Raw genomic sequence first — 19,530 nt, forward strand, 5'->3', positions numbered from 1 at the left:
GTGCCGTGTTTCCGCCTGTGCCAGCAGAAAATCATGTTTCGTCCTTCGTTGCAGTTTCCAGAGCTCACGAGTTGAGCTTCTTGTTGCGCTTCTCCCTCCGCTTCAGTCTGTCAACGCGTTTGGCGTGCATCTTTTGGGCCATCTGCTCGTATCTCTCGCGCTCTGCCTTCTTCTCGCGCTTCTCCTTGATCGCAGCAATCCGTGTCTACACCCAGAAAGTCAGCCGCATGCGGTAGGGCGCTGGTCTTTACGGCCACCGACCTGTCTCTCGGCCTCCTTCTCGCCCTTCATTTCCTTTTCTTTGGCCTTGACGGCGGCAAGGGCTTTGCGGTCCTCGGAGCGCTTCGCGTACGAGGTGAGGCCAGATCCGGGGCGGAAAGCCTTCTTCGGCTGGTGCCATTGCTTGCCTGCACGGCCGGTCAGCAGGCTGCGGCGCTTTTTGCACGGCGACGGGGGGAGGACGCACCGTTCTTGCGCATGCCGGCGGCGGCAGGCTTGGGCACGCTGGCAGCAGCAGCATCAGCGGCCGCAGGAGCGGCGGCGGAGGTTTCGGCGTCGGAGGACATGATCGGGGATTGGAGGGGGTGGGGTGAGGAGTGCCAAAAGCGTGCCAAAGGCGTGCTGTGGTTTGCTAAGAAAAATGTCGGCGGCCCTCCACTCGATCTGATAAAATTGATGGCGCTAGATAACTCTAAGCGGGCACTAGCCGCGGACAGGCCAGTCAACCGGCTTGGCCGCCCCGCAAGACGCGCGCTGGATGGGCAAATGGAGCCCGCCAGGACCGCCGGGCGTTCCAAAATCTTTTCGCCAGCCCTGGTCTCGTTCCCTGCGACTCCGCCGCCCGCCCCGGCCGCGCAAACCGCATGGCGATGGGTCAGTTTCTCCCATGACTTCACCCACAAAGCGCCGCATGCGCCCGGCGTGCCAGCCCGAGCCCGAGCCTGCCTGAAATTCCCTCACGCCCCAGCGCCATCACCGCGCCCTAAATTCTGCTCCCATCACGCGCTATAAATACTGCACCCGCCCCAAAAGCGGCAGCCGCGGCCGCCCCAGGGATTGCCTCCCGCCTCGTTCTCACGTTTCACATCTATCCTACTATGCTCCCGCGATAGCGATAGCCTCCTCGAAGAATAAGCTTTCTACGCAATTTCTCGCAGTGCGCAATGGCAGCTACTTATTCCGACCGCCCGCTTGGTGGGCCCGACACGGAGCTGGCCCTGCCCGCGCCCAACACCACCCCGGAGTTGACCAAGGAAGCCCTCTCCGGCCAAGGCATGGAGGCCCTGAAGGACATTGCCTGCGGCTCCTTTGCCGGCATTATCGGCAAATACATCGAATATCCTTTTGACACGATCAAGGTGCGCCTGCAGTCGCAGCCGGAGCACCTCCCCCTCCGGTACACCGGCCCGCTGGACTGCTTCCAAAAGTCCTGGGCCAAGGATGGATTCGGGGGCCTGTACAGGGGCATCAGCGCGCCTCTGGTCGGTGCCGCCGTCGAGAACGCCAGCTTGTTCTTCAGCGTGAGTGCCGCCCCTCGCAGCAGCTTGGAGGAGCCACACCCGCTAACCCCCCGCCGCAGTACCGCCTCTGCCAGGAAGCACTCCAGTCCACAATCTACCCGTCCACACAACCATTGCCCTTCGGCGCCCTCCTTCTCTGCGGCGCGGGGTCGGGCGCCTTCGCCTCGTCGCTCCTCACACCCATCGAACTGGTCAAATGCAAGCTGCAGGTCCCCGTCGAGACGGCCAGCGGCCACTTCGCGAAGATGGGCCCGCTCGGGGTGATCGCCTCGGTATACCGGCACCGGGGGATCGCGGGGTTCTGGCACGGGCAGCTGGGCACGCTGATCCGCGAGACGGGCGGGTCGGCGGCGTGGTTCGGCGGGTACGAGGGCATGGGGCTCGTCTTCCGGCGCGCGCGCGAGAGGCGCGCGGGCAAGAAGAGCGACGCGCCGCTACCCATCCACCAGCAGATGGCGTGCGGCGCCACGGCCGGCGTCAGCTACAACTTCCTCTTCTACCCCGCCGACACCATCAAGAGCCGTATGCAGACCGAGGACGTCAGCCGCGTCGTCGCCGCCGGCAGGGGCTCCTCGTTCTGGTCCGTCGGCAAGCTGATCTGGCATCAGCACGGCCTGCGCGGCCTGTACAGAGGGTGCGGCATCACCGTCGCCAGGTCCGTGCCCAGCTCCGCCTTCATTTTCACCATCTATGAGACTTTGAGGGCGCATTTTAGTTGAAAGCGTGACTCGTCTTGTCGTGGTTCACATTCCATGGTGTTATGGCGTTCAGGAGCGGGGGAAAATAAAAGCAACGCAGCGGCCTTTCATTCAAAGAAAAAAAAAACGGGGGAAGGATAGATAGAAGGACTCTTTCGAGCGTGGATACCATTTTCTACTACACATAGATGACGTCGGAATTTCATTTGTTCAATTGCCAGAGAGCCTTTGCTGTCACAGTGAACTTGATTGTAGAGTACCCACGATGGGGTCCATCAGCTGGACAATGGCGACGCCTGCTTGATGGCGCAAGCGCCGCGCCGACTGTTGCAATATCGCTCAGCGCTCCGCTTGGGACGTAACTACCGCGTCAGCTAGCACAGCTACAAGCTACTTTGACCGGTCAATTTTTGTCGCAATGCCTAGGCGCCTAGGCCCGTCAGAACAAACGCCAACGACTGACTCGTTATGGGGTTCAATGCAGCCCTATTTTTTTTTTTTCCAAAAAAAAAAGGCAAGTGATGACAAAGAAAGCGAGCACGCACAAAGACCTGGCGCAATAGTCAAGATACGAAAACGCATGGTGGTGGGAGCGGACCGCTCGCCTTTGTCGCCGCTCCTGCAGCTTGTTGGCCGGAGGGCGACGAGGGGTAAATTTGTTTCCCTTTTCGGACGAAGGTTCACCAGCCACAATCACATGTAGTTTTGGTTTTCTTCTGGAAAGGAACTGTGGCTGGAATCGGAGGGAGACGAATCGATAGGGCGTGGGCCGGGCGCAGGTAGTGCGGCAGGCGTGCATGAGCCGAGGATGCGGGCATGTGCGCGACCGACCGACATCATAGCCGGGGCCAGCGCCAGCCAGCGACGACCGCCCGCGCGCCGTGCCGGCTGTTTGCGAATAGCGGTTGGTACCTAGCGTTGCGAGCTGTTCGGTCTGATGCCCTCCCAGGACATGCCCTGGGCTTGAGTCTTTTCTACCAAGCTGTTCTCTCTGTCTCTGTCTCTGTCTCGACTCTGGCCGCAGAGCGCCCATACCATCCCCGATCTCGCGACGAAGCTCCCGAGCTCACGACGACGACGACGACGACGACAGCTTGCGAACTTGCGACACTCGAGAGAGCTTCATAGACACTTCGTTCGACGACTCGCCGCTTGCTGTGCTACACGGCGTCCGGGAAAGAGCCATCGACATAATGGATAGGGCAATGGAGCTTGTGAAGAGCATGGAGGTCAGTAATGGTGGATTCCCTTGCGGGGAGAAGCTGTTTCACTGCGCCGCCGCCTAGCCGTCGTCTTGCGCGGACTGCGGCCAGCAAAGTAGTCGGCGGCGCATACGCATCGATGGCTGACTGGAACTTGCGGCGTGCTGCAGGCCTCGGCGGAGCGCATCGCGCTCGACCCGAAATACCACGACGCCCTCACGTTGGTCAAGGGCATACGGAACGGCATCGTCTACGGGTCCAAAGTGCGGTTTCCGCACGCCCTGGTGTAAGGCTCGCCTCTTAATATGCGCCTTTGATTGAGAAATGGTAGAGAAGCTGACCGCAATTAGGATGATATTCCTCTTCCGCTCTGGCGAGTACGTATCCCCTGCCCTTCACCAGCGTCTCCATCTACACATGTTATTCAGAGGACATGATCAAAGAAGAAACAAGAAGAAAATGGAAGGGGGGAAACGGAAAGAGCGGAGCTAATGAAGATGCCTCTCCACCGCAGCCTCCGCACGAAAGCCAAGCTCGTCTTCAAAGCCACGCGGCAGCACGCGCGCAACCTTGGCATGTTCGCGCTGGTCTACAAGACGGGGATGCTGCTGCTGCGGCGCATGTCGCCGACGGGCAAGGAGCAGCACTACGACGCCTTCCTGGCCGGGCTGGCGGGCGGTTACGCCGTCTTCGGCCGCACCATCAACAGCTCCGTCAGCCAGCAGATCGTCATCTATGTCTTCGCCCGCGTCGTGCTCGCCTACGCGAAGCTGATGGTCCAGCCCAAGGCCGGCGACCACCACCACAAGACGGGAGCTCACCACGGTCACAACCACGGCCACAACCACGGACATGGACATCATGGGCGGAGTGGTGGTGGTTGGGAGATCATCAGCGATCCCGTGCTGGCAGCCAAGGTCAGGGACAACGGGTGGACCGTCTTCGCCAGCGTCAGTTGGGCCCTGGTCATGTACCTGTTCAGGTGGCATCCAGAGACGCTGCAGTCGAGTCTGCGGAGCAGCATGCACTACATGTGGGTGTTCCTTGTTCCCCTCCATTGGCGAAAGTTCCCTTCACGCCGCGCAGTTTGGCCGTCAGCTTCTTGGTCTGCCGCTAATTATCGATCTACAGTTACGAGCAATCGGACCACTGGGACTCGTTGCGGACGCTCATCTGGCATAACAAATAAGATCTCGGAACGTGTTGGACGACGAAGGGACGGTTCGGAGACGGAATGGAGGGTACTCTCTTTGGGGTTGCATGGGTCAATGGCGTCCTGGCGCAACTATTTAACTGGACGGATCAGCTATACTTGGCTATGTCCCGGGTGGGAAAGGGGAACACATGGCATTCATGCTTCGAGGCCGGCTCCCTCGCCTTTCTGATGGTTCTATATGGCTTGACTCCGTGTAGAAATATTCGCGCACCGGTTGTAATATGTTTTTTTTTTCTCGAGAGAGAAGTGCTTGGAAACGGTGGATTGGTGATTGCCCCGACCCGTCATGACAACCCATTCGGCAGATAAGCGATAACGCCGTGAACCACAAGACCGGTGACGTCGACGTCAACCCTGCCGTCCCCAGGTACTCATCACGATACCCGAGCACCCTGCAGCTCGCGTTCCCGCGTTCCAGATGCCGTCAACGGGATAAGGATCGCAATTGCCACCGGTCAGTCCGATGCGGCAAGTACCAGCCTTGTTGCCAGCGCATCTGTGACTGTACTGTGTGTATACGTCTAGATCTGCTCTCACGAAATGGCGGACCGGCCACACGGTCGGCTATCTGGACTCGGGCGTGTTTCAAGACCGGGGCGCGCGGTGCCGCAGTGCCGAACCGTATACCAAGAACGGCAGGTGAGGCAGATATGGGTGCGGCACTTATGAGGTGTTGCATGGCTGCCTGCGACGAAGCTCCACGGGCGTGGGGTGTGAGCAAAGAGAGGGAGGCTTAGATGGGCACAAGACCGCAACACAGAGCAGCAGAGCGTTTGTGTGTTCGTACCGCCGACAGGGTTCGCGATCCTTCTCGCCGCATATGTACCCCGGGGGCCGTTCGTCTCCATGGCGAGTGGCAATGTTCTCCTGCGGCCAAGAAACGCATTTCGTGCATCCGAACGATTCGAGCAACCTGCAGGGCAACCAATTGCACCAAGTGGCAAGAGCCGCAAGTGCGTGATTTTCACGCAAACACGTACCTTGGACAACGGCTATTGTTGGCCAGTCTCATGGATCTGAATGAAAAGTGCCAAGTGCTGGACCGCTCTCCCCGGCGGTGGCACTTGGAGTAAGCCCCAGGCCAGTGGAACTCGCCATTGCCGGTGACACAAGAGGGAAAGGATGTGCTCGCCGCAAGAAAAGCATTGCCTCCCGTGTGTAGGTGAGTCAATCCGGTCGACCGGATGGAGCTCCAAAGAAACAGGGCCAGCAATGGCGAGTGCGAAGGTTTTGAAGGAGCAGCTCCAGGACGGTTACAGACGGCTAGATGCTCGAGCTACTCTTGACTCCACCCGTGTCCGTCCGACTTTGTCCTCTGTGCTCGGGCTCGCCGTGCTCCAACAATGACAGCAATGCCGGGGCGGCGAGGAGAGAGGCGAGCAAAGGGATAATGTCGAACACCAATCGCTCGGCCGAACGATGATCGGTACAGCAAATCCGCATGGCCGGGATTGTATCTTTATCCAGAGCATTCGGTACCGCCGCCTCGCGTGGAAGCGGGGGACAGGGGGCGCTAATCTGTGCGCTAGCCCACCAAGGCTGACCTGACCCTCTGACTCTGCGCGATGATGCGGCACCGAGAGATAGGAATCTGCCCTGGCGGCTTCTAGAAACAAGGATCTCGCCGCCGGCCACCTGCGGATCGCTGCTTTGGGGGGCGGTCCTGCCAACCCGAACCCGCCGTTGCTCTCACTGCCTCGCAACCTGACGTCGGTAGTCCGCGCCGATGTTATGTCACAGCGCAGGTGACCTCTTACGGCACCGGCTGCCGTGGCACGACTGCACGCGGTGCCGCCTACAGACTCGACACCTTAAGAATTCGGGTGCTGCTGTTCTCGATTGCCCCTTCTTTCTGAAAACACATCAGTTGCTTCCACCTGAATCCCGACATAGCTTCCGCCCGAGACAACAGCTCTTTCTCCTTCATTGTTGCAAGCTGCAGTACGCACAGCCGTCGAGCCCGCCGTCCTGTCTGCTGTCGGCCGTCCATTGGATGCGATTGCGCAAGTTCCCTCCCTTGCCCAGGCAAATGCCCCTCCTGCATCACAAGCTTCGGCCGCCCTAGACCTCGCCGTGGCTAGTCCCAACAACTCGATCGTACGCATCTCTTGATCTTGATATTCTTTTGGTGACCGTGACGTGCTCATCAGCATGTCCACAGAGATCATCTACTCCACGGAGACAACAGACGCTTTGAGCGATTCCAAGTCCGGAGAGAAGCGGCATACCAGGAAGGAGTGGTTTGACCAAGGACGCCAATTTCTCGCCAAGTCGACTAGATCTGTACCAACAACGACCGACGCCATGCCACCACGTCCGGACAGGGTGTCGCGAACGAGAGCAGAGACTATGTCGGCTGCCTCGCGCACACCATCAGATTGTGCAATGGGGGCTTGCGGCTGCCAATGCAACTGTGCAGGGTGCCCCTGCAACGACAGAAGCAGCTGTGACAGTAGTACAGTCGACATTGAGCTCGATTTCATTTTGCTTGGAACAAGAAGCTCAGAGCAGTCATTCTCACAGGGAGAAGGAGACGGCGAGTGCCCCCCGGCCTTCGCTTGGCGGGACCCCGGCTTCGGCGAGCACGTCGACAATCGTTTTGGCGGCTTCGACATGACCAAGGACGGGTTTCAGCATTCCGAGAGCGACGAGTGCGAGCCACTGCAGCGGTCAATGATTTTGAGGGACCTGGGCACGTTCAATCGGTCCGCAACTTCGACATCGCTGGCCAACGAAGCCACAAGTGGAGTAGCTAGCGTGGCAAGCTCCGGTTTCCTTCCGCGAAGGGCAGACGTGGCGCAGAATTTGCTGGATTTTGTCGGCTCGTGGGACGAGACATCTCCCGGCCCCGGATACCATTTCGTCGGTCAGCCGCTGTGGCTCAGTCCGTCAGCGTGGTCCGCGAGACACGACTCAGGCCATGTTGGCTATCCGGCTGGGATTCGCGACGAGGATATGAAATAGTTGTGCGAATGGACTGGTGTGTGTCAACGGCCGTTTTGTTTCTTTCCAATGACAGCTGGCGGCGCACTGGAAGAGCGGGTTTTTTCTTGGTGTATGGATGGCGCGCGGTGGCTTTGGCGGGTTGTTGTATGTGGGCAGACTCGGGTCGGCTGGCCGAAAGGGTCCTTAGCGATCTGTCCTTATTCTCAAATGGTCCCGTTATCGCCCCTGTTTCGACCGTTTATCTGGCGCGTGGCAGCTGATTGGAGGACGGGGAGTCGGTGGCGTTTTTGTTTTACTGGATTCTGGGCGGATTCTTAGAAGCACTATCAGACGTCAATTTCCACCTGAGATGCGGTACCTCGAGCGAATTTGCCCGTTTTCGTCAGCGGTTGGCCCCGACTCGTGTGTTTCACGACGCAGGGCGTTTATGAAGGGGCCCACGACGGCGGCCTGCATGCGTCTGTTGAGTGCTGCAGATAAAACGTTGACGCTGACACGGCTCGCACAGGCATGCGCGCCGCCTCCCGGCTCGGCGGGCAGGAGCATCTGCGCTACGCGGGGCGCTGAGTCTTATCAGACGATCTGCGCATCCGTGGGGCGCGGGCCTAGCGCGGTCCGGGGACAGGCAGGACAGGCAGGACCTGCAGTCGAGACTCGAGCTGTATGCGTCCTGACCGGTGTGCGATTGGCCGCGCGCCAAACCCGCCAGCACCTCCAGCGCCCGAGTCATCGCTGTGGTGTGAGAAAGGCACGATGCCTGCAGAAGGCCAGCGGCGCGGCGGGCGCGGCGGGCGCGGTGCCGACGGCCGAGGCTTGCGGTGAGAACGGCGCCTTGGAGCCACGAGCAGCAGCACGCAGCGCCCGCAGCAGCACGCAGCGCCCGCAGCAGCACGCCAATCGGACACGGCACGCCATCCGCCCATGCATGGTGCAGCCTGGGCTGGTGCATGCCCGAAAGAAGCCGGCCGCGACGCCTCCACCGAGTCCACGCACACCGCATCTCGTCCCAGCGACGCTGCGGCTGCGACTGCAGCTGGGGCTATCGTGCCCTGGCCGCAGCGCGATGCCGGGGCCTATCTGCGTGGGGCCCGCCGCCGGCTTAGCTTGTTCTCGACCATTCCAGCCCCAACCGCGCTGCTTGCGAGTGCTTGCGAGCACTCGCCGACGAGGTGCTTTTTAGGTGCTGGCCTGTCCCTGTCGTGCCGTCTGCTTCGCGCTGACTACGGACTACTGCTACTGACAAGCCCGTGTCAGCCGCGAGGCGCTCGACCCCTCCGCCCGCCCTCCGCATCGCCGCCACCGCCGCCCCTCTCACCGGCCGTTCCAGCGCCTTGTCTGGCACGCTTCGACCCGGCCGCGACGTCGTACCAAGCACCAGCACTCCGCCCCGCCCGAACTTTGCTCAGGCGCCTGTCTGGGGGAGCGGACGGAGAATAGTGGAGCCAGCCTCCTGACCGTATATTTTTGGCTGCTGCACGGCCGCCGCAATACGGAGCGCTCAACTCTCCTGCCTTTTGACTCGCACTGCTCCAACCTGCCACTCCGTCTTGCCTGCCATCTTCGCGTCGTCCGCCCCCGGGTGTAGAGCTTGGCGCGCTGCCTGTCTAGCCAGATCCTGCTTCTCCGCCATTGGCCGCCGTCACTGGATCCTTGACCCGCCCAATCGCAGCTCCACATTTCTCGACGTCACTGTCGCCGACGTACCACTTCGACATTTTAGACGCAAGACTGGCGCAAGCCCTTTGCAACCCCACGCCCATCCCAACTCCCTGACTCCTCTGTCCTCGCCTGCCAGACCATCTCCCGACGGTTCTGCTCCCAAGGTGCGTGCAAGAAGGTCCGCCCCGTGCCTCTCCTGCCACTCCTGACCCCCTTACCGTGTCGCGATTTCTCGACTCGGGCGTGCTGACCCGGCTCGCCAGACCAATCCAGCCATCTCTGGGTATATCTTGGCCCCGCCTCTGTGTGCGCATCGGCTGCCACGGGTCAATTAGAACTGGGTAGCGCGCCCCGCCGCTCTCGACGCGTCTGCACCCCGAACGACCGCTAGATCGTTGGCCAATTGGAACGCACGCAGGGGAGCACAGTATTCCGATTCCCTCGTGGCTGCAGCTGCTTGTGCACGCGACAGTCCGTGAGCGGCGTTCCGATTCTTTCCGACCATCCCTCCGCCTCGCCGTCGCTTGAGCGCCAATCGTCGCGCTCCTCCGCCAATATAGCTTGGGACATGCACTGGTGGATTGGAGTAAAAGGCGTTGTATGACGAACCTGCTATTCGTATAATCCATCTGCTGGCTGGGATATAGCCTTCCTCGGGTCTCTGTCCCCGTAGAAGCGGCCACGAGCTGCACATCATCTTTTTCCTGTCTCTCAGGACATCTCGCCAACATCTTCGTCATGTCGTCCTCTCCTCCACCGAAGCGGCGTTTTGTGCCGGAGCCTGTGGAAACCACAACAAAGTCTTCTCGAAGATTTGTGCCGGAGCCCGTGGAAACAACAACCAAGTCGTCAAGACGATTTGCGCCGGAGCCTGTGGAAACCACTGTCAAGTCGTCGCGTAAATTTGCACCGGAGCCTGTGGAGACAACAACAAAGTCCTCTCGCAAATTTGCCGCTGAGCCGATTGAGACCACGACCAAAAGTTCACGGAGATTTGCACCGGAGCCGGTTGAAACGACTGCTAGAAGCAGCAAAGATAGGCTGCCACCTGCGGATGAAGCCGCACCGCGGAGGCGGTTCGCTCCGCAGCCCGTCGAAACGACAGTGAGAAGTCACCGGGCCGGAGCTGAAAATGGCGTAAACGGCGCTGATGTGCGGAGCTCTGACACGAGCTCCTCCGAGAGCCAGGCTTCTCCGCAGATCGACGGCCCCCCGCAATCAGCAACGAAGCCTCGACGCAAGTTTGCGCCGCAGCTCATTGAGACGGCCAAGCGCACCAGGAAAGCAGGGGATGTTGGCCCTGTAGTGAATGAGGGAGATAGAACCGAAGCGACCCCTGGTAACGGCGCGCGCAGCCCGGGCAAGCGACAGCGCGTTCTGCGCGCGCCGGTCCCACCTTCAAACACCCCCTTGCCTACACCAAGCAGCCCCCTCTCACAAATGCCCACCCTTCGCGATGCCCGCCGTCTTGGAATACCTACCCGCAGCGACTCTATAAGCAGCAACCGTTCGCACTCCTTCAGGATTCCTGACTTGGACACCATAGAGTCTTCGGAGTCTGAAGAGGAAGGGACGCCATCCTTGTCTACTACGCCATCTGCTGAATCGGACTCGGAGCAGTCATATCTGTATTATCATGCCACACGGCGCAGAGAGAGTGTAGACGAGCGATTCTCTGGCTATCTACTGGAAATTGCCGCCAAGGCAGCGGAGAAGCAGATGAGAGAAGCGGCGATGGCAGCCTTCCCCAACGACGAGCACCACGAGCCCGTTTCCCATTTCCTTGGCGAGGAGGAAGACGAATCGGCGGTTGAAACCATGGAAGATGTGAACGAGAGCCGCCGGGAGTCGTTCACAAAGGTGAACTGGGAGCTCGTAGCCATGCAGAAGCATGTGGAGGAGAAAGACAGTGGACAAGGTGAAGACCAGGGCGAGAAGGTGAAGAAAGCAGCCGAGCCCACAAAGAAGAACATTTGGGGCGAGCCTCAATGGGGAGCGAAGCCAACTAAGGGCACAGCGGGAAACACTGCGGCGAAGGGTGCATGGGCAAATCCGTTTGAAAGCCAACGCGGTCGTCCGGATGAACAAGAGATGAGGGGGATGCAGCGAGGGGCAAGGCCACCGATGCTTGGTGGCGATATTGTTTTCCCACGCTGCCCTTCACCGGAGCCCGCAAGGTTCGACGTTACGCAAGGTTCTGAGGCGCTCAAGAATTCAATGTGCTACCTAACGGAGCAGAGCATGCCTAATGAGCCTCAGGGATTGTGGTGGCATGAGAGGAAGAAAGAAGAACAGAAGCAGCAGGAGGAGCACAAACAGAAAGAAGAGCATAAACTCGACGCTCCGAAGCCGACTGGATTGTCTGCCAAGGAGGGCCGCCGATCAAAGCCACCGACGCTACTGTGGTCAAACCAAGGGAGTCGCTCTTCCAGCCCGATCGGTTTGTGGAACGGATGCTGCCTTGGGCCCGGCTCGAGGGAGAGCACCAAGCAGGCGGGCATGCTTACACCAGCGATCGAAGTGGACAATCCCTTTGACAGCCCGCCGCCAACTCCTGCAAGAGCGCCGCCATCTCCGCCGCCGTCTAATCCTGACATGGCAAGCATCGACGACAAGCTCGCTGCACAAAAGGCACTTGAAGACGAATTTGACGACGCCTTTATTACGCAGGTGTACAACTACCTGTCTCTCGGGTATCCTTCGTTGGCGCGAAAGTTCGATGATGAACTGAGCAAGATCAGCCGCATCCCGGTCGAAGAACTGCGGCAGGACGATGAACTCGCCCAGGCGAGAGGATACATTCGGCTCGGCGAGGACAACAACGCCAGAGATGCAGGTATCACCGAAGACACTTGTATGCGCTGGCGGGCGTTGAGGACGTACATTTTCGAGTGGGCGAAGCAGCAGCCACGCTTCCTTCATGCGGGCTATGCGCTCGGTGGGTTTGGCGTTGGGGCCCGGCGCGGCAGTTGGGCATGGTAAGGCGGTTGGACAGACGTGTACACACTTCCGATGGGGTTTCCCGGCATAGAGGACCCTCGGAGCGTTTGGCTTCTTCCATGGATTCCGGGCATTTAGTTGGCGTTGGTTTGTTTTGTTCTGCTGCTTCTGGGAATCGAGCACGGCGTTGGAAAGTTCAGTGCGAGTCTGCGTATGCGCGGAGCGGGACCAAGAGAGGGTTTGTTTGTAGCTGTTTTGAGCGAGCTTCGAAATTGACGCGGGAGGATGTTCAAAGCTGAGTTGCATCATCGGCGTGCGAAACCCCCGCTGTGCCGCTGTGTCGTGCCCGCCGCAGACCCAGACTGTCGGGTCGGCCCAAATCTCGGCGGGCGCACGGGCCGCGTGTTTCGTTTGCCCAGCGCCATGAGCTCCTGCCCGCCGCCGACCGAACCCTCCACCTTTCTCTCCTCACCCACTCCCCCTTGCGACGCGTCCTGCTTGCGGCGCCTTTTCCGTCACCATGCAGCTGTCGGCCGCCGATATGAAGCTCTTGAAGAGCACCAAATTCCCCCCCGAATTCGAGGAGAAGGTCGACACGACAAAGGTCCAGATGGACATCATGAAGAAGTGAGCTCCCCTCCGTTGCCCCGTCAAGACCCTGCTAATCGTGACAAGATGGATTGCCACCAAGCTCCAACAGATCCTCGAGACCGAAGACGACATGGTCGTCGACTTTATCTACAATCTGCTCGACGGAGAGCGCCACGTACGTTGCCTCGACCAATATTGCTCCTTCGACCTGCCCCGCTGACGTCGCCCCCCCAGCCCGACCCGAAGAAGCTTCAGGTTGCCCTCGGCGGGTTCCTGCATGACGATGCACCGCGTTTCGTCAGGGAGTTCTGGAACCTTTGCCTCAGCGCCCAAAGCAACAAGGATACACTTGGTGTTCCCCGTGAACTCCTGGAGATGAAGAAGGATGAGATGAAGCAAGACAAGGTAAACCCTGCCTCGTTCGTTGCACACGAGCTTGGTTAACGCTTTGGCTTGCAGAAAGCACAGGAGAAGGCGGCCGAGGAGGCCCGCAAACGCCGCGACAACGAGCGTGAACGCGATGAAGATCTCGACCGCATCCGCGAGAGGGAACGCCGTGAACGCGACCACACCAGGGACCGCCCCCGTGGTAGAGGTCGCGGTGGCGGCCGCGGAGGCTCCGCGTTCTCATACCGTCCCGGACGCTCGCGCTCGCGCTCGCCACCGCCCTTCCGCCGCGGCCACGATGAGTACCGCCGACCTCCTCGTACGGATTCATACGTTCCCGCCGGCCGGGGCAGGCGCAGGGACTATTCACCTCGTCCCTCGGTCTCACGCAGCCGCTCTCGCTCTCGCTCTGAAACGCCTCCGCGCCGTCGCCGCCGACCCTCGTACAGCCGCTCGCCGTCGCGCTCTGTCAGCCCTCCCCGCCGTAGCCACGGCAGTCGTCGCTACAGCAGAGACAAGTCCCGCTCACGCAGCCCTGTTGCAAGATCGAGGCGGGCCAGGAGCCCCGCCCGTGGTGATGATCGAGCCCGACCTTCCGCGTCGCCCGAGACATCTCGCTCACGCTCGCCTAGACGCCGCCGCGGCAGAGACCGGTCGCCTTCGGCTGCATCTAACAGCCGCTCACCTCCTCCACGCTCACGCAGGGACCGCTCCCGGCGCCGCCACACTCGTTCACCGTCTACATCCCGCTCGCGCAGCCCTCGTCGCCCTGATCGCAAACACAAGAGATCTCCCTCCTCCTCTGACGACGACAGAGACAAGCGCGCTGATGTTCGCAAGGATCGTGATCGTCGTGACCGCCGCCGTAGGCGTAGTCTTAGCAGAAGCCAGAGCCCCCGTAGGGACAACAAGCGTCGTCGCTCCCCTGACAGGTATGAGCCGGAGAAGAGGCGTAGGAATACGTCATCTCCCGAGCCATCTCCTCCTCCGCGGGCGGACCGCAGGCCTTCGATAGCCTCCGACGCATCTATGCGTGATGTGACGGAGAACAAGGTTGGTGAATAACTTTACGGCTCAAGAGAAGATGCCACTTCAAGAGAAGATACCACTTCACCATCCACGAAGTGCTTTTCGTTCATATCAACTTCGCCTCGTGTCAATTAGACAATCAACAGAAGCCGATGCTCTTCTACGTCTCCATCGCAGCTCTTGAGTCTATGAAAAACTTGACTGGAGAATAGGCTCTATGCATTCTGCGGTTCAACAGAGGTTGCTCGGTTTGCGTTATCAGCCATTTATGCGCAGGCGCCACCATAACTAGTTGGGTCTGATTATACAAAAGTCTGCCTAGCTACTTTCACCTTCAACTCCGACAGAGGTCCCTTTCCTGACTGCACTGTTTTAATTGCGATTTCTCCTCAGAGCCACTTGTACAAATAAATAAAAATGCAGTTTAGCAACTAGCAATCCTCACTCAAAATGGCATGGCTGGCATGTCCTTCGTACTTGACTTGAATCTTCATGCTCTCAAGCACAGCGCGCTTGCAGTCCTTTCGGCGGATGTCCAGTCCCCGGAAGGCGCCGTGAGTGCTTTCCCACTCGTAGGGCGCGATGGCTTTCCACATGGCGTGGATTTCAGGCGGGGAGAGGGGGATCATGTTCGGAATGGACCACATGAAGGAATAAGACGTCGTGCCGGGAGGTCGATCATGGTGGTATAGCCCTGACTGGGGAAGGTTTTAGCATCGAATCGATGGGAACAACAAGATGTCTTCATCTGCCATGGTCGCTGGGGGTGATGTATGTATGTACAGCTTCCCCCCGATAAAAATGGAGAGGAGAGAGAGGGAGAGAGGGAGATGAGAGATGAGAGATGAGACACCCACTCACCGGCACAGTGACAAAGGTGTCGGCAACCATCAGGCGCCTCTTCCAGAGCAGGACCAGGCTCCCCGGGAAGTGGCCGCCCGTCTTGACGGCGGTCACGGCGCCGGGCAGGATGTCCTCGGCCGTCTGCGAGAGGAGGCGGCGGACGGGGAAGGACGGGGCCGAGGCCGAGGCCGAGGGCGCGAAGTCGGCGCGGCTGAACCACGACTCGTCCTCGACGGACGTGTACACGGGCACGTTGTTGAAGGCGCGCGCCCACTCGAGGTGCGTCGTGTAGTAGTGCGGGTGCGAGATGACGATTGCGCGGAGAGGGCCGTGCGAGTTTATCTTGAGGATTTGCGGCAGGGGGGAGGCTTTTGTGTGAGTGGCGGGGGATCATTGGAGCTTAATGCAAGTGTGGAAAGGGGAGGGGGGTGGTGAAGGAGAAAGGAAAAGGAAAAGGAAAGCAAAAAAAAAAAAAAAAAGAGGGCTTACGAAGTCGATGGTTTTGGAGTCAAGGTAAGTGATGAGGTCCCATAGCACATTGCCTTCGGGCGTCTTGATCAGGATTGCGCGTTGGCCGATGGCGAACTGGGCGTGGTAGCCGGTTGTATTTAGCATCCACGACACTTTGTCTGGGAAGCTGGGGCGCTTTAACTGTACGTACTTTCGGCTCCGTCCATATCGACCACATGTCCTTCTCCTCGGCGTCTTGCTCCCATTTGTTCTCGTACTTTCCGCGCCGCAGCTCGGCCATGCTCGTCCATTGCTGGCCTGTGGGCGGGACGAATTGGCGTGGGTCCTGTGGAACGGGGTGTGAGCATATCGCGGGAGGAGATCGGCAATGAGTGAGTGCCGTCGACGTACGTCACATATTCTGCAATTGGGGAGCGGCTTGGAAGCAGGCACGTCGAACTGCGTGCCGCACGTGTGGCAGATCAGGAGATCTTCTGCATCCGTCATGGTAGATGGTGACACCGTAGTTGGTTCGCGAGAGCTGCTCGCCCCAGCAGTACGAGCTACTTATGATAGGTAGCGAGTGGCTGCGGGGCTCCGTCCGGATCGGCAAAGGTGGGGTCGGAGGGACAAGAATGAGATCACCGGATTCCCACCTATGCGAAAGTGGGTTGTACATACCGACGCTGTTCGTGGCGCTGGACAACAAACGGGGAGCGATATAATACTAGGTGGCTCATGCGGAACGGAAGAGCCAGTCCTGAAAAGTGTATAGCCGCTGATTGACGCTCACAGCAGCACATGCACGCTTAGTGCGGGGATTGCAGTCAAGCCAGCATGGACTCTATTATAAAGCAAAGGATGTATACAAATGCCGCTCTTCCAGTTTATTCAACTATCCTCATGTCGTCCAGCCAACCCCTTATTGTTTTCTCTCTCCATGCGCTTCTATGAGCACTTGCTTCGTGCGCACGAACCAGGTGCGTGCAAAAAAAACAATAAACAGAATGCAACACAGCACAACTCAAGAGCGCTGCTGTGTTGAACGTAGGCGCTTCGTTCGTTTCCCCCCCATCACCCGGGAAATGGTCTTGTATCCTCCGCCGCTCAAGGCGTGAATGCTATGCTGTGGATGAGGAACGAGTGACAAAATCAGGTGCTCAGTCCGAACATGATATGATGATTGGTGGTGTGTAGCTGATAGGGCCGTTTCCGCCGTCTCTTCGTCAATTAAAATGGCTCTATCCAAATCCTTTAGGTTTTCAACTCCAAGAAAAGTAAGTAAAGTTGGTCTATGAGGTAACAAGTATGTGGTGCGTAAGTTGCCAAGGAGCTCGGATCGCTGGTTGAGTAACGGGTGCACGAGCGATCGTCTCCCGCCGAGAGTCGAGAGCCGGGGGAATGCGCGAAAACGAGTCACGTAAGTCGTGACGACGATATTTGTACAGTTGCGCGTGGTCGAAGGAGCTTGTTGCCTTAATCGCTCTTTCTCCCAGTGCCGCCGTTGGCCATGGAACGAGTGACGCGCCTCTCTGGCTCAGCGCCGACGGAGGCCGTCTTGCCGCCAACGTTCTCCTTCTTGGGCGCGATTGTCAGGCAATTGATACCAAGGAAGTTGCAAATGCTGGTCACGACCAGGACGGCCCAGTTGGTGTAGACGACGGCGGCAAAGATAAAGTAGCTTCTCAGATACCAGAGCTCCACTTGCGCAGTAACAGGTGCCCATGCCAAGCCCAGGCGCGGGAGATTGACAAGAATCGCACCGCCAATGAGCGGAACAAGCATGACGGTCCAGTAAGGGAAGGGCTGGCGGGTGAGATGCGCGAGAATGATTTTCGTCGTCATACGGCCAAAGACGAGGCTCATAGTCAGGCACCACAAGACAAGGTGGCCGCCAGTCTTTTCTTTGGCGTCCCAATCTTCCAAGATGCTCGAGTACGGGCTTCCTAGCCATGCGCAGGTCGCGGCGGTAAAGACAATCATAGGCGTCCACTCCTGGAAAACGGGGAGTACTGGCTTTCCATCGGCGCGGCGTGCGCGGGCAACGTTGACCACACAAGCAGGCAGATGCGCGATGAGGAAAGACCCTAGGAGGATGGGGACCCAGAAATCACGGAACGTCGTCATGGGGGAGATGTACCCTTCCAGCGAGGGAAAATGGCGGACCAGGGAAGTGGACCAAATCTCAGGTCCATAATGCGCCGACATGATCATCATGGCGCAGGCGATAATAAGGCCCTCTGAAAGGTTGTCAGTCCTGAATCGTGGACACCCATGGAGCACTAGAGCCTCCGGAGCGCAAGCGGTCTTACCTGTCGGGCCATTGAAATAGCCAAGGTACAGTGTGTGGGTGTGGTATGTTTCCCAGGTCGAGAAGAACATGGGGAGGCACGGAATCAGGGCGGTAAAGGCGCCGGTCTTGGTGGCTCCGTAGCCCATGGCTGCCGTCTCGAGCAGACTGCCAAGGGTGCAGTTGAGGGAATCAATGCCGTGGCTGCGACCAAAAGTTAGAGGGCGACACATTCGGCGGTTTGACGCGAGTGAGGACATACTCGAACAGCTCTCCCAACCCGCTCGAAGTTCCGGTGCGCCGGGCCTGCTTGCCGTCCACGTTGTCCATGGTGGAGTACCTGAGCGAAACATGTGAGAAAGTGGGTCTTGCCAAGCGCATGCGAGTCTCTCACATCCAAAGGCCAAATGCAAAACTGTAGTACAGCCAAGTAGGCGCCTGCACATTGCGCAATGGTGTCAGCGTATTTGCGAGCGCTCGGGGGTCCAAGGGGCTATACCGGGCCGACAAGATCAGGGACGAACAGCTCGAGCAGAGCTACGTTGCCGAGAATGAAGAAGAAGCCCAGCAGGGTGACCATGTTCGGGGCCAGCCATAGCGGCAGGAGCTCGACGAAGGCATTCCACTGTATCACGGGGGTGTCAACGTCGCGAGCGGCGGGCGGCGGGGGAGGCGGCGCATGGGCGGCGTACGTAGTGTTTGAGAATGTAGCGCGAGGTGAAGCTCTTGTCGACGCTCTGGTACTTGTACGTCTTCAGATGGGCCAGGGCCTCCTCCGACACACATTCGTGAGCGGCCGTGTCTGGTCACAGGCGCAGCTGTCAGCGGTTGGCACGGAACGGAGCGCGGATTGGATTGTACATCGGCTCTGGATCTGGTCATGGATCTGGGACTCGAGGTCTCCGGACTTACTCTTCCCCATGCTTGCAGGTTGGACTCGGGTGCACGGGCTCAGGGAAGGCAAAGAGAAAAAGAAGAGAAGGTTCGGAAGGCGTGGGAAGTCGCGACGCCATGCACCCTACGCGGATCGGAGTGTTGCGCGGACAGTTGGTCAGGGCGGAAGCTCGGGGGGCGGAAATTCGCCAGCCGCGGCCGCATGGGCTCTGGAGGATCAGATGGTGCCAGTGTGCCAGTGAGCCAGTGCCGAGCGCCGCCCAGCGCCAGGGGTCTGTCTGCGCCCGCGTCGCCCAGCTCGCTCATGACGTGCCACACGCCGCCGTCTGGGGAGAACTCGTGAGATGTCGTTGTGTTCCCCCGGCCGCGTTGGTCGCAAACACAAGCATTCCTATCGCTCTGTGCCGCCGTCCCTCAAGCGCCCCCCGATAAGCCTGCCCGCCCGCCTGACTCGCGCGCCCCACGCCGCCAGCAATTTTTGTGCAAACCACTGCCTGGCGTCTGGCACCACATCCGCCCGACCTGCTGCCACACAATCTAGACGCCCTCACCGCCGGCTGCGTCGGCACCGCTGCTGTGGCGCAACCAGGTGGGTGCGGCGGTGCGGCGGTGCGACGGCGGTGCTGCCTGCCCACTGCGCCTCGCGTCAGCTCCACCTATTCTTCGTTTCCATTTCACACTTCACTGCCCCGATCGTGCCGAGCCCAGAAATAGATGCTCTCAATTGCCTGCAGGCTACCTATGTGCTGTCGTCCCATCCATGTCATGACTTCATGTCCTCGTGAACCATTCTGCCGTGGCATCCCAATTAGGGAACCCCATTATACACCACCACGACCAACCCATCACCCAATGCTTGGGGTCG

The 19,530-nt window shown here is 59.4% G+C and overlaps 7 protein-coding genes across 7 annotated transcripts; 4 read left to right on the top strand and 3 right to left on the bottom strand.

The window, feature by feature from the left end:
* Positions 1-64: 64 nt before the first annotated feature.
* Positions 65-566, bottom strand: BKCO1_3500010 (rrna processing protein; the record flags this gene model as incomplete). The annotated part of the gene is made up of 3 exons (XM_020274724.1): positions 65-205; positions 262-407; positions 467-566. 3 exons carry the CDS (start codon positions 564-566, stop codon positions 65-67), a joined length of 387 nt encoding a protein of 128 aa, XP_020129130.1.
* A 597-nt stretch (positions 567-1,163) lies between these two features.
* Positions 1,164-2,239, top strand: BKCO1_3500011 (amino-acid transporter arg-13; the record flags this gene model as incomplete). The annotated part of the gene is made up of 2 exons (XM_020274735.1): positions 1,164-1,520; positions 1,580-2,239. 2 exons carry the CDS (start codon positions 1,164-1,166, stop codon positions 2,237-2,239), a joined length of 1,017 nt encoding a protein of 338 aa, XP_020129131.1.
* Positions 2,240-3,411: 1,172 nt separating this feature from the next.
* On the top strand, positions 3,412-4,609 carry BKCO1_3500012 (peroxisomal membrane protein; the record flags this gene model as incomplete). Its single annotated transcript, XM_020274746.1, has 4 exons — positions 3,412-3,447; positions 3,591-3,706; positions 3,935-4,453; positions 4,552-4,609. The coding sequence occupies 4 exons, from the start codon at positions 3,412-3,414 to the stop codon at positions 4,607-4,609; spliced, it is 729 nt and encodes a 242-aa protein (XP_020129132.1).
* Positions 4,610-9,979: 5,370 nt separating this feature from the next.
* Positions 9,980-12,223, top strand: BKCO1_3500013 (uncharacterized protein; the record flags this gene model as incomplete). The annotated part of the gene is made up of 1 exon (XM_020274756.1): positions 9,980-12,223. One exon carries the CDS (start codon positions 9,980-9,982, stop codon positions 12,221-12,223), a length of 2,244 nt encoding a protein of 747 aa, XP_020129133.1.
* Positions 12,224-12,701: 478 nt separating this feature from the next.
* BKCO1_3500014 (pwi domain mrna processing protein) lies at positions 12,702-14,224 on the top strand (the record flags this gene model as incomplete). The annotated part of the gene is made up of 5 exons (XM_020274757.1): positions 12,702-12,808; positions 12,857-12,947; positions 13,007-13,177; positions 13,232-13,461; positions 13,975-14,224. The coding sequence occupies 5 exons, from the start codon at positions 12,702-12,704 to the stop codon at positions 14,222-14,224; spliced, it is 849 nt and encodes a 282-aa protein (XP_020129134.1).
* A 395-nt stretch (positions 14,225-14,619) lies between these two features.
* BKCO1_3500015 (metallo-beta-lactamase family protein) lies at positions 14,620-15,988 on the bottom strand (the record flags this gene model as incomplete). Its single annotated transcript, XM_020274758.1, has 5 exons — positions 14,620-14,886; positions 15,050-15,373; positions 15,521-15,616; positions 15,693-15,827; positions 15,893-15,988. 5 exons carry the CDS (start codon positions 15,986-15,988, stop codon positions 14,620-14,622), a joined length of 918 nt encoding a protein of 305 aa, XP_020129135.1.
* A 969-nt stretch (positions 15,989-16,957) lies between these two features.
* On the bottom strand, positions 16,958-18,693 carry BKCO1_3500016 (cdp-alcohol phosphatidyltransferase; the record flags this gene model as incomplete). The annotated part of the gene is made up of 7 exons (XM_020274759.1): positions 16,958-17,721; positions 17,794-17,975; positions 18,034-18,111; positions 18,166-18,209; positions 18,271-18,396; positions 18,464-18,573; positions 18,633-18,693. 7 exons carry the CDS (start codon positions 18,691-18,693, stop codon positions 16,958-16,960), a joined length of 1,365 nt encoding a protein of 454 aa, XP_020129136.1.
* Positions 18,694-19,530: the final 837 nt, after the last annotated feature.

This window comes from Diplodia corticola (assembly GCF_001883845.1).
Source record: "Diplodia corticola strain CBS 112549 chromosome Unknown scaffold35, whole genome shotgun sequence".
In the NCBI taxonomy this organism is placed as follows: Eukaryota; Fungi; Ascomycota; class Dothideomycetes; order Botryosphaeriales; family Botryosphaeriaceae; genus Diplodia; species Diplodia corticola.